General features: G+C 43.5%; 1 protein-coding gene across 4 annotated transcripts in view; it reads left to right on the top strand.

The window, feature by feature from the left end:
- The first annotated feature begins 3066 nt into the window (after positions 1 to 3066).
- Positions 3067 to 12349, top strand: part of TMEM64 (transmembrane protein 64) — a 43827-nt gene continuing 34544 nt past the window's right edge. For 3 of the 4 annotated variants that reach the window (XM_086335885.1, XM_086335883.1, XM_086335886.1), the window contains exon 1: positions 3108 to 4050. In XM_086335885.1, the coding sequence (XP_086192011.1) occupies positions 3250 to 4050 (801 nt within the window). In that variant the 5' untranslated portion in view covers positions 3108 to 3249. Of the gene's footprint in view, positions 4051 to 12349 lie in introns of all 4 variants that reach the window. The other variant, XM_086335884.1, reaches the window with a different exon arrangement.

The following is a 12349-nucleotide window of genomic DNA, read 5'->3' as shown; positions in this document are numbered from 1 at the left end:
TGGCAGCCCATGACATGGCTTAGAGCTATGAACTCTTGCAACTGAATTGTGCTCCTATGAAATGCAGATTATAGGATAAGAAAAGGGTTAACTAGCACTCAGTAGAGTGAGAACTGATCAAAGAGGCAGAGAAAAACAGAGATACAATGGGAATAAAAGAACAGCTTTTCTTTAGAGGTGCTTCAGTTCCTAATAGCTGCTCATATATGTATATAAATACTCCTGCTTCCAACCCTTTTAATTAAAGTGGCTTTTTGGTCTCTCTTTCTTGCATGCAAAATAATTTAATGAGTACAGTAGTGTCCCCAAGGTTTCACTATTCTCATTCACTAAGAAGTGACAAAGATTTACTCTGAGACAAACAACAACAAAACCCCTCAAATCTCAGTTACTTAAAACAACCAAAGTTGCCTTCTCACTGACTTTAAATAGCCCATCACAAGGTGGATGCAACACTATTCTGCATTATCCTTCCAAGACCAAGATTAATACAGCAAATAGTATGGAACATTGTTGATTGCCATGGCAAAGAGGAAAAGGGTTCTGGAAGGTCTTGCATCAACAATTAAATGTTGTGTTCATAATTCAAGGGCAGAATGAGTCATGTATCTCATCCCAACCACAAGGAGGCTGGGAAATGCAATTTTACCATGAACCTGAAAGACAACAGAAGATATTTGGCACATCCACCACCATTGACTCACCCAAACCATGGCTTAACTGCTGTCTATATACCAATGTCAAAATTTCTAGGAGAGATGCCCCATTTTCTCTCTTTATCCACATTGTCAACCATCTACCAACATGTCACAACTGGATGATATCATAGACATTTCCAGTTTCACCTTTCTCACAACTTTCTGTACTTTCACCTTTCTCAGAAACTTTCTGTACTTTTTCTCTTGGTCATTGGCTCCATTATCTATCCACTACCTCAAATAGAAAACCCAGGTATTAGCTTTGACTCTTTCTCTCTCCTAACACCCAATCGGTGGCCAAGCCTATAACTTCTAATTTATCCCCATTCTACTAACTCCATGACCATTACCTTACTTTAGTCCATCATGGACTCTTGCCCAAACAATTCTGTTAGCCTCCTGTCTGGCTTTCTTATCCTCCCCTGTAAACTGTAACTTATTCATTCAGAAAAACATATAGAGTACTTACTGTTTCTTTACTTATTAAGATTAAATAAGTAATGGGCCCATGTTAAAGAAATCCAGTCTAAAGAGGGAAACAGTGATGCAAACAAAAAATCTCAACATAATGGACAAATATAATAAGTAGAAAGAAGAATGAGAATGGGAACGAAACAACAAACTGGGTGTGACTGGGTAATGGGAAGGTAGTGTTGGAAGTTTCTAGAGAGGAAGTATAACTTTAGCTAAACAAGGAAGCTGCTCCTCCAGGTGAACTACAGGAATTTAAAAAGGTGAAGCAGCTTGTGCCTGATACCTTTGAAAAGCTTTAACTGACTCTGGCCAAACCCAATGGCTTGAGAGGAATGACATGAAAGAGAAAGCAAGTACCTAATCAGTAGGTCTCAAAGTGTCCTGGTGGCTATTTGGCGGGTAATTGGAAGATCGTCCACTGAGACAAGAAACTCAAAAGAAAGAGCAAATCTATGGGGAACAACACTTTAAACTATGAGATACCTTCTCATGGCTGAATACTGATTCCAGGAATAGTGTCAAGTATCTTTATTATTTTATTTAATCCTCACAACAGTTTTATGAGGTAAAATTGTACTATCATCTTCATTTTGCAGTTTAAAAACAAATACTAAGATTCAGGGGTTAATGACTTGACCAGTTCAGATCAGATCAGATCAGTCGCTCAGTCGTGTCCGACTCTTTGCGACCCCATGAACCGCAGCATACCAGGCCTCCCGGTCCATCACCAACTCCCGGAGTTCACTCAGACTCATGTCCATCGAGTCAGCGATGCCATCCAGCCATCTCATCCTCTGTTGTCCCCTTCTCCTCCTGCCCCCAATCCCTCCCAGCATCAGAGTCTTTTCCAATGAGTCAACTCTTCGCATGAGGTGGCCAAAGTACTGGAGTTTCAGCTTTAGCATCATTCCTTGACCAGTTCCTACGTCCTTTTTGCACCAGAGCTATGCTGAGTTTGAGGTACCTACAGAAATTCCATCTAGGTGTGTCCACAGGCTGGAGTGCAAGGGAGGGACGGAAGAGATAGACTTGGGGGTTATACCAAGTGGGATCAAATCTATGAGCTCAGATGAGAGGGCTCGGCGAGCTCTAAATAGAAGGAAAGAGCGCCTGAGGAACACTAACCTTAGAGTCTAGGAAAAAAAAGAAAGGAAAGCAGCATGAGAAGGAGTCATCTGGTACGGCTAATCCTTAAGAATGTTCTTCGGTGTATCTTTTCGAGAAGTCGCTAGCCCAGGTGTCTGGCGCTCAATTAAAGACTTCTGGGTCAGAAGTGGCATTCTGTCGAGGTTGGGCTTTTATACTTAATTCCTTAAGTTCCTTAAGTACCAAACGACGACCTGAAACCTGCACGGAGATTTCACTACCTGGGGAGGTAAAAATGAGCAAAGCCTCCTTAACGCAGATGAAGAACTCTTTTCCCTCTAATATCACCACAGTGGCTGTGGATATAAACGATCAGAGGTTACTGCAGAAACAGCCAACAGGTATTGGGCGAGAATCCAAGCGGCTGGCTGACTGGGACCGGGCCTGTCACTGCCCTGACAGGCAGGCACTCCTGCGCCTCCTAGGAAGGCCGGGAAGGCCCCTGCAGGGTTCCTCGCGCATTACCCAACTCTCCACCTCACTGCAGCCCCTGTCCTTCTCTGGCGCCCCCATAGTCTCTGCGGTTTCTCTCCTCCCAGAGGCTCCCTCAGCGCGTCAGCCCTCCAGACGCCGCCGCTACCCAGCCTCCTCATTACCCTGGCGGGGGCGGGGCGCTGTCCGTCACGGGGGCGGGGCCAAATATAGCTCGAGCCAGGCCCCGCCCCCGCGTGCTGACGCCCCGCCCCCTCGGCCCCCGGAGAGGCGGCCTCCACTGTGTGGCGTCGGGAGTTTTCTCCCTCTTCACGGCGTCATCCTTCCGTCAGCGAGCCCTCAGCTTTTTTTCCCTGAGGCCCTCTCCTGCCCCTCGAGAGAACGCGGCGAGTCAGGCCACGCGCGCGGGGCGCTATGAAGGTCCGCCGCCTGACTAGCGCGGCCGCCGCGGCGGCGGAGCCGCAAGCCGGTTGAGGAGGGCCCGGCGCTGGGCCGAGGCATGTGGAGCGCCGGCGGCAGCCTGCTCCAGTCGCTGCCCCGGCTTCTGCAGTACGCCGCCGCCCTCCCGGGCCACACCGAGCCGCCGCCGCCAGCCGGCTGGGCCCTGCCGCGGGCGGCCGGCGGGGACGGCCCGGCGGAGCGTCTGCCTCCGCGCGGGGGCGGGGCGAGCGCGGCGGCGGTGGCGGCGGCCGCCCCGGGGGCGCTGCTCGGCGCCTGTCTGGAGCGCCACGCTCCCTCCGACGCCTCAGAGCTGCCGGGGCCGGGCGGGGCGTTAGCGGGCGGCCCGGGGGGCGGCGGCGTGGTGGTCGACGTGGCCGAGGTGAGAAGCTGGCGCTGCTGCTGCCTCGGCAGCACCTGTTGGTGCCGGAGCCTGGTGCTGGTCTGCGTGCTGGCCGCCGTGTGCTTCGCTTCCCTGGCCCTGGTCCGCCGCTACCTGCAGCACCTCCTGCTCTGGGCCGAGAGCCTCGACTCGCTGCTGGGGGTCCTGCTCTTCGTCGTGGGCTTCATCGTGGTCTCGTTCCCCTGCGGCTGGGGCTACATCGTGCTCAACGTGGCGGCCGGCTACCTGTACGGCTTCGTGCTGGGCATGGGGTTGATGGTGGTGGGCGTCCTCATTGGCACCTTCATCGCCCACGTGGTCTGCAAGCGGCTGCTCACCGCCTGGGTAGCCGCCAGGATCCAGAGCAGCGAGAAACTCAGCGCCGTCATCCGCGTCGTGGAGGGGGGCAGCGGCCTCAAAGTGGTGGCGCTGGCCAGGCTCACCCCCATACCTTTCGGGCTGCAGAACGCAGTGTTCTCGGTAAGTGGCGTGCCACTGGGCTGTTCTCCCAAGTCTTTTTGTTTGTTTTGAGCGATCTTGGGGCGGCCCTGGGAGGGTGCTCCGTCCTGTGGAATGCCGGCAGAGGAGTGACATTAACAGAAGTGGAAATTACTTTCTGACGTACCCTGAGACATTTCAAACAGATAAAGCCAATCTGTGTCGGGCCCCCTCAATAGGAGATTTGGTAGAGAAAGAACTACTCCTTTTTTGACATATGAATTTGGTTAGAAATGAGCTCTCTCAACTATGAGAGGAGAGGAGTAGAAATAGCTATTTTAAACATTTGTCATCTTACTCTGTAGCAGCTGTCGCACCAGTCAGGGAATAAATAAAGGCTGGCTTTCCCTCTAACTTGCCAAAATGCATCCAGTATTTTAGCTCAGGTTTTTAACAATGTGGGGCTAACGGAAGAGTTTGGGTAAATAGAGGAGAAAGTGGACTCTATTTTGGAGTTTCCTAAAATTTTTAATAGGATTTTTTTTCATCGAGTAATTTGCTTTTTTAATACAGTGTAATAAGAGGGGGAGCCTCCTTTTTACCTTTCTTTGGAGGAATTCATTTTAAAATCACTTGGTAGTAGATAAAGCAAAATTGGACAGGTAACCTTTTTCCCAATTGAGAATATATGTCTTTTTATACACCTTGTACACTTTTTTTTTTGTCTTGTATTCATATCCTTTGCTTATTCAGTTAAGGTGTTTTTAACTAATGTACATCGCGTTGTAAATGATTGAGTAATGGAAACACTGCTAGTAAATGATTGAAGAATGGAACTCTGCTACTGAGGACCATCCCATTGGGGAAAAAAAGGATCCAGTGTTTACAAACTTAGTGTCTTCAGCGCATGCTGTATGCTAAGTCACTTCAGTTGTGTCCATGGACTGTAGCCCACCAGGTTCCTCTGTCCATGGGATTCTCCATGCAAAAATGCTAGAATGAGTTGCCATTCCCTTCTCCAGGGTATCTTCCTGACCCAGGGATCGAACCTGTGTCTCTCATGTCTCCTGCATTGGCAGGCAGGTTCTTTACCACTGGCTATGTGCCCTTGCTTTCCTCTTTTTTAAGGTGAAGGGGTTAAACTAGTTACTGTGTTCTTCAAATTCAGTGATTCTGAAGTTCAAAGAATTTTCATATAGATGCCCAGAAACTCAACCCAACTAGACCTAAAAAAAAACTCTGTGTGAAGAAAGAGTTTTAGCACTCAAATCCACAGGAATCATTAGTGAACCTGACAAATTTGTTTCAAAAATAGTTATCTCTAGAAACTTTCTCATTTTGTTTTATGTTAAGAATATTTCTAACCAACCTACCCTTTTCTTTTTAAATGCCTTTTGCAAATCTCATGTTGATTCTAACCAACTGCAGCAATGACTAGAGTGAGGCTTGAGGCGACATGGAAATAGATAAGGCGTTTTCTGTACACGGAAAGTTTGATGTTTACAGGTGGTTTAGTAAGTTCTCTCCCTTAAATTTTTACCTTTTCACAGCTTCCTATAAGCTTGAATTTTGACCCAGCCTTGGCTAATAATCGATCAAGTATCCTTAAACTTTGAAAGAGGGTTGGAACTAAGGAACCTGAATAGTTTCATTCTGTTAGTTTGCATCCTCTCCAGTATAGCTTATTTCCTTGTGCATTTTCTTGTCTACCAACTGTGTGCCTACTGTCCTGGACTGCTTCCACATATTATTTCTAATCTTTAAACTAGTTCTATGGAGAGTGATTATACGTATATTATAGATTATTATCTAATAGTCCGGAACACAGGGCTGATGATCTGAAATTCTGCTGTCTCCATAGAATTCGCCATAGAATATGAATCTGTTGCCCCTCGGTCAAGTTGCTTATCCTCTTTATGGTTCACTTTCTTATATGCAAAGTGGGAAGGTAATGTTACCTTCTTTATAGGATTATTGAGACAGTTGCTTAAATAAATGCTACTAAGCCTGGAATAACAAACATTCTGGCTTTTGTCGTCATTCAGTTCAGTTTAGTTCAGTCACATCCAACTCTTTGCAACCCCATGAACTGCAGCACACCAGGCCTCCCTGTCCATCACCAACTCCCAGAGTTTACTCATGTCCATCGAGTCGGTGATGCCATCCAGCCATCTCATCCTGTGTCATCCCCTTCTCCTCCTGCCCTCAATCTTTCCCAGCATCAGGGTCTTTTCAAATGAGTCAGTTCTTCGCATCAGGTGGCCAAAGTATTGAAGTTTCAGCTTCAGCATCGGTCCTTCCAATGAACACCCAGGACTGATCTCCTTTAGGATGGACTGGTTGGATCTCCTTGCAGTCCAAGGGACTCTCAAGAATCTTCTCCAACACCACAGTTCAAAAGCATCAATTCTTTGACGCTTGCTCAGCTTTCTTTATAGTCCAACTCTCACATCCATACATGACCACAGGAAAAACCGTAGCCTTGACTAGACAGACCAAGTAATGGTCAACTACGTAATGTCTCTGGTTTTTAATATGCTGTCTAGGTTGGTCATAACTTTCCTTTCAAGGAGTAAGAGTCTTTTAATTTCATGTCGTCATTACTGTTGTTATTATCCAGGATCACCTAGGTACTAAATAATTGTTTGCAGATAGAGTCTTAACCCATGACTCCATTTCTTCATTTTATATTTTGTCCTGGGTATATAATGTGGGCTCATTATAATTTGTTAATTAAAACTATATAAGTTTTAAAAAATAATCAAATATATTAAACATGTAATTTATACTTTGTACTTGGAAGTAATTTAAGGTAATTAATTGAAAACGAACTTGACAAGAGGCAGATCTCAGTTTGGCCTTGTGGGGTCAAGAGAAAAGAAGGAAAAAAGAAAACTGGCCTCTTGAAATAGGTATTATTGGCATAGTTTAACTGAGGAAGACATGGAGGCATCTGGGAGCTTGTTCAAGATCACCCAGCTACCAAGTGGTGATGGTGGTGATGGTTCAGTAGCTAAGTCATATCCGACTCTTTGTGACCCCACATACTGCAGCATGCCAGGCTCCTCTGTCCTTCACTATTTCCTGGAGTTTGCTCATATTCCTGTCCGTTGAGTCATTGATGCTATCTAACCATATCATGTTCTGCCATCCCCTTCTCCTTTAGCCTTCAGTCTTTCCCAGCATCAAGGTCTTTTCCAATGAGTTGGCTTTTCACATCAGGTGGCCAAAGTATGGAAGTTTCACCTTCAGCATCAGTCCTTCCAATGGATGTTCAAGGTTGATTTCCTTTAGGACTGACTGGTTTGATCTTCTTGCAGTCCAGAGGACTCTAAAGAGTCTTCTCCAGCACCACAATCCAGGTTCCTATGTAATGCTGTTCTTTATAGCATTGGACTTTACTTTCACGACCAGACACATCCACAGCTGAGCATCGTTTCCACGCTTTATTCTTTCTGGAGTTATGAGTAATTGCCCTCCTCTCTTCCCGGTAGCTTATTGGACTCCTTAAATGGCAACCCACTCCAGTACTCTTGCCTGGAAAATCCCATGAACAGAGGGGGCTGGTAGGCTATAGTCGATGGGGTCGCAAAGAGTTGGACACAACTGAGTGACTTCACTTTCTTTCTTCTCTTTCTGACCTGGGGCGCTCATCTTCCATTATCCTGTCTTTCTGCCTTTTCATACTGTTTATGGGGTTCTCGTGGTAAAAATACGGGAGTGGTTTGCTGTTTCCTCCTTCAGTGGGCCACGTTTTGTCAGAACTGTTCACTGTGACCCATCCATCTTGGGTGGCCCTGCACAGCAGGCTCACAGCTTCACTGAGTTACATAGGCCCCTTTGCCTTGACAAGAGTGTAATCCATGAAGGGTCTCTAAGGACCAAGTGGTGGAGCTGAGTTATAAACCCCAGATTATCTGAAAAAGTTCATGGTACTGTGTCAAACTCTCACTCTTGGCCTTAAGCAAGGTGGCTTGTGGACCTATTGGATATAGTCTATTATATCTTGTTCATTTCTTGTTTTTAACTATCTACATAATAGCTTCTGCAACTGAAACTGTTTACTGAATTCACCCAGGGTATGTGAGTGAAAAAAAAGCTTAGTTAATGCTGATTTTTATTTTAGCTTGGCTTTTGCTTCTGCCTTCTAGAACCTCTTTCTGATTCTATCCTTTCTGTCCTTATACCCCTATGGCTACCCAAAGCTGCCCCCTTTCCAGGCATATTTCTTTTTCTTCTTCCCTACCTGTCTTTTAAAATTGTCCTTCCTCCTCTCCATTCCAGTTAAAACTCATCTTCAGTGTCCATGATTGACTGACCTTTAATCAATGCTCATGAGGAAAGGTAATGGTCATGAGAGGCACAGGGTTTGGAAATAGACAGTCCTTGACAATCTATGCTGAGTTATGAGGCTCAAATAAGCTAATGCAGGGAAGGCATTGAGTATTTGCCTGGCACATGCTCATTTCTCAAAAATTAATATCAATTATTATTATGGTGGAGGTAGTTTTTATATTTTAGAGGCAGGAGCCGATTGTAAAAGATGAATATATAGAAGAAGGAAAAAGGCTCTCCCTTGCTTGCTGTCTGTTCTTAACTTTCTTTCCTGCTCCCATGTGCGCTAAAAAGGGATGAACAAATTGACACTTCACTTTTGAAATGGAAATTAAATACATAACACTTTATAGTATGAATTGTTAGATCATAAGAAATATAATTTCTGAAGTACATTTTAGAATCATTTCTACTTTTTAAAATGTACTCATTTTTCCTGTGGGAAATAAAGGCCCCCATCTACCAACGTTTTTGATGTAATCTTGAATCTGTAGGTATTATTGTACATTAAGACAGATTTCTAGATGTGTTGTCTGTGAGTGTTTCTAAGTACTGTTCTTATCTGGGCACATATCTAGAATGACTGTTTCTTACTGCTTCACTCAGGATAGGCTAAATGGCGCTACAACAACAACCCCCAAACCTCACTGGGTTGAAAAGCAAAAGATTTGTAAAAAGTGCAGCTTATATTATTATTTATAGTGAAGGGAGATAAATTTAATTTATATTTTGAATTCCACTTTTATGATTTGGAGGGCTATATATGCTCCTAGCATTTATGATATATCCTTTAAAAAATGTTTTAATTAAGTAGACTCTATATTGCATATGATGCCATATTTTTCCTCATGATTTCTCATAAATATATGTTCCTTAAGTATTAAAAAAAAAAGCAAAGGTTTGTTTCCTTACTTGGCGCAGATCCAGGTTCAGCTTTGGGGAAGGAGTCGGGAGTCTCTGCTTTATGTTATTTTTATTTGGGGATCCAGGTTGACGGAGCCACCGTCTTTCACTTGGTGTATGTGACATAGTGAATTCTGTACTGATTTTTAATGCTTTCACCTAGAAGTAATCTCACTCTTTACTAGCCTGAACAAGTGGCATGGCCACAGCTGACTTCACAGAGGCAATGTGTGTGCCGGGAAGGAGCGAGAAGTTGAGTGTTTGGCAGTAGTCTTTGACTCTGGCCCTTGACTTCTGGATCCTGCCTCCCAGATCCTTGAGTCCAGTCCACTGCCACAACCCTGGCAGCATTTCAGCCTCAGCCTCCTATCTAGTCTCCAGCAAGGATTTCCAGTTTTTTCTCCCTCCAGAATGATCTTTGTAGAATGCAAATCTAATCTTGGTACTCCATGTAGGGAAACCGTCAAGTGGGTTTTCTTTTCCCCTCAGGACATTTTCCCAACCCTCAGCTTTCTTCTAGCCTCTCTCTTGCTGCTGCTGCTGCTTGCTAAGTCGCTTCAGTCATGTCCGACTCTGTGCGGCCCCATAGACGGCAGCCTACCAGGCCCCGCCATCCCTGGGATTCTTCAGGCAAGAACACTGGAGTGGGGTGCCTTCTCCAAGCCTCTCTGTCTTATCATTCCACAATTACTAAGTACCCCTTAATATGTTAATGTATTTCATCCTCAACATTCTAAGAGGTAAACATGATTATTTCTGACTTAAACATAGCAGATTTTGTCTGTAGCCTCAAAACTTCAGGATTTCCTTTTTGTTGATAAAGTTGAAAACTGTAAGCATTCATAAAAATAACTATTTAGAAAGCATTAATGCATCATTGTAAAGTCTCTTGTAAGATACTCCCGTGGAGATATCTGGACTTCAACAGTTTAAAGCTACCACCTGTGAAATATCAACTTTAATCCAAATATGGTGGTTTGGTGGCGGTTTAGTTGCTAAGTCATGTCCGACTCTTGTGACCCAATTGACTGTAGCCTGCCAGGCTCCTCCGACCATAGGATTCTTAAGGCAAGAATACTGGAGTAAGTAGCCGTTTCCTTCTCCAGTAGATCTTCCTGACTCAAGAATTGAACCTGAGTCTCCTGTATTGCAGGCAGATTCTTCACCGCCTGAGCTTGGAGGGAAGCCCCTGTTAATCCAAATATATTACATAATAAGTGGTTCTAATGGGTAACAGTATGCATATTGGTGCTTGCAACTTCTAAAAGGGTTTGATGTTGTTGTTACTGTTGTTCCACAGGAGAGCCTAAAAATTATTCTCTTTTTTCACTTTGATCATAGAAAAACTTAATTCCACATGGGAAATGTTTTCATGGTTGAAACCTCAAATAAAAGCATAAAACATAGCATGGAAGATCCTCTTGATCATATGTTGTATAACACTTTACAGGATGTAGAGAAAATTTACATATATTTTACATATATACTATCGCTTAATCATAACTTTGAGGAGTTACCAGTGACTTACAGGCAGTTACATAGAGGACAAAATATCACATACTTGAAGTCAGACTTAGTTCTGACCTTTACTCTGACATCTTGAGCTACTCTTCGAGCCATGCTTTCTGTTGTGAAATGTGTTTGCCATTACCTGCTGCATAGCTGTGATAAAATGTATAGCTTGCTCATTACTTACTATTTCCTTCTCTCCATCCTCTGCATTCCAAGATAAGGACATTGAAACTGAGAGAATTTTTTTTTCTTTTTAAGTTAACCATTTTTTTATGTTGTACTTAGTAGTTGCCAGGCACTGTTGTTCTAACATGTACACATTACTTACTTAATGTTCATATGAACCCTAATTCTCATATTGAACTAAGGCAGTTGAGGCAGAGTGGTGAAATAAATAGCCTAGGACCCATGTACCTAGCAGCTGGTAGGTACCATTTACCTAGCAGTTGGAAAATGGTAGAGCCATGAATTTACCTGAGGCTCTGTTGTTAATCTGAGAAGATCAGCAGAGAGCTTTCTGGTTTCTCAGAGATCTCCTGGTTCTAATTCCAGAGCACTAGCCCTGGGACCTCCCATGTGTCACGCACTGGGCCAGGTTCTCCACAGTTGAATCAGGCATCATCCTAGGGAGATGACTGGAAAAAATATCAAAAGAATAATGTTTTGTGTGTGTGTGAGAATTACATGAAATTCAGATTTCAGCATCTGTAAATAATGTTATTGGAATACAGCCATGCTTATTCGTGGATGTATAGTTTGTAGCTCTTTTTAAGCTAAAACATCAAGGTCGAGTAGTTGTGACAAAACCCCTATGGCCTGCAAAGCCGAAAATATTTCCTACCTTGGACTTTACAGAAGTTTGCATTAGAGCTATAAACAGTCACTGTAGTAAAATAACCACCAAGTCCAAGCCCCTGAAACTGTAAGAAGAGTCCCATAAGCTCCCATATGTATCTTTTTACCTTTGTATTTAACAAAAGCCTTTAAATAAATAAATAAATAAATAAATATATATATATATGTATGTATGTATGTATTGTGGGTAAAATGAAAAGATAAATAAAAGGAAAAAAAAAAAGAAATGAGTAAATATAAAAGTAGAAGTCCTGACCCATCAGCCTGGCTCACTTCTCAGTAGAACCATTTTGAAGAATTTTATGTTACCAAACTGTTAGTTACTTTGGCTATTTTTATTAGCCCCGAGTAGGTTAGAAGCAGCAACAGAGAGTGTTTTTGCTTGTTTGGGGGGAGGGCAGGGAGCTGTTAAACTGGTGTACTGGCTAAAATAATGATGGTAAAATAAGATTAAAAACAGAGTTGAAGCAAATATAACTAAACTGTATTGTATTTCCCTAGAATTTGCCTTGAGTAATCAAGAAAAAGATAAATTGCTTCTAATAATTTAGTTCACAATTGAACTGAAATTTACTGCAGTTAAATAAAAATATTTTTTTGACGAGTGACTATGAGACCAGAAAAATGGTAAAATCTTAGTCTCATGGACTGTTTGGGGACATTTAGTTCTGTCTCAGGTCCTGTGTGACTTTGGTGAAGTCATTTAATGATCTGGCCTCCAATTATTATTTGTAAA

This window comes from Bos grunniens, chromosome 14, assembly GCF_055505025.1.
Source record: "Bos grunniens cultivar Pamir isolate PY7600 chromosome 14, Bosgru_T2T1.0, whole genome shotgun sequence".
Lineage (NCBI taxonomy): Eukaryota > Metazoa > Chordata > Mammalia > Artiodactyla > Bovidae > Bos > Bos grunniens.
This window is presented reverse-complemented; position numbering and strand designations above follow the sequence as displayed.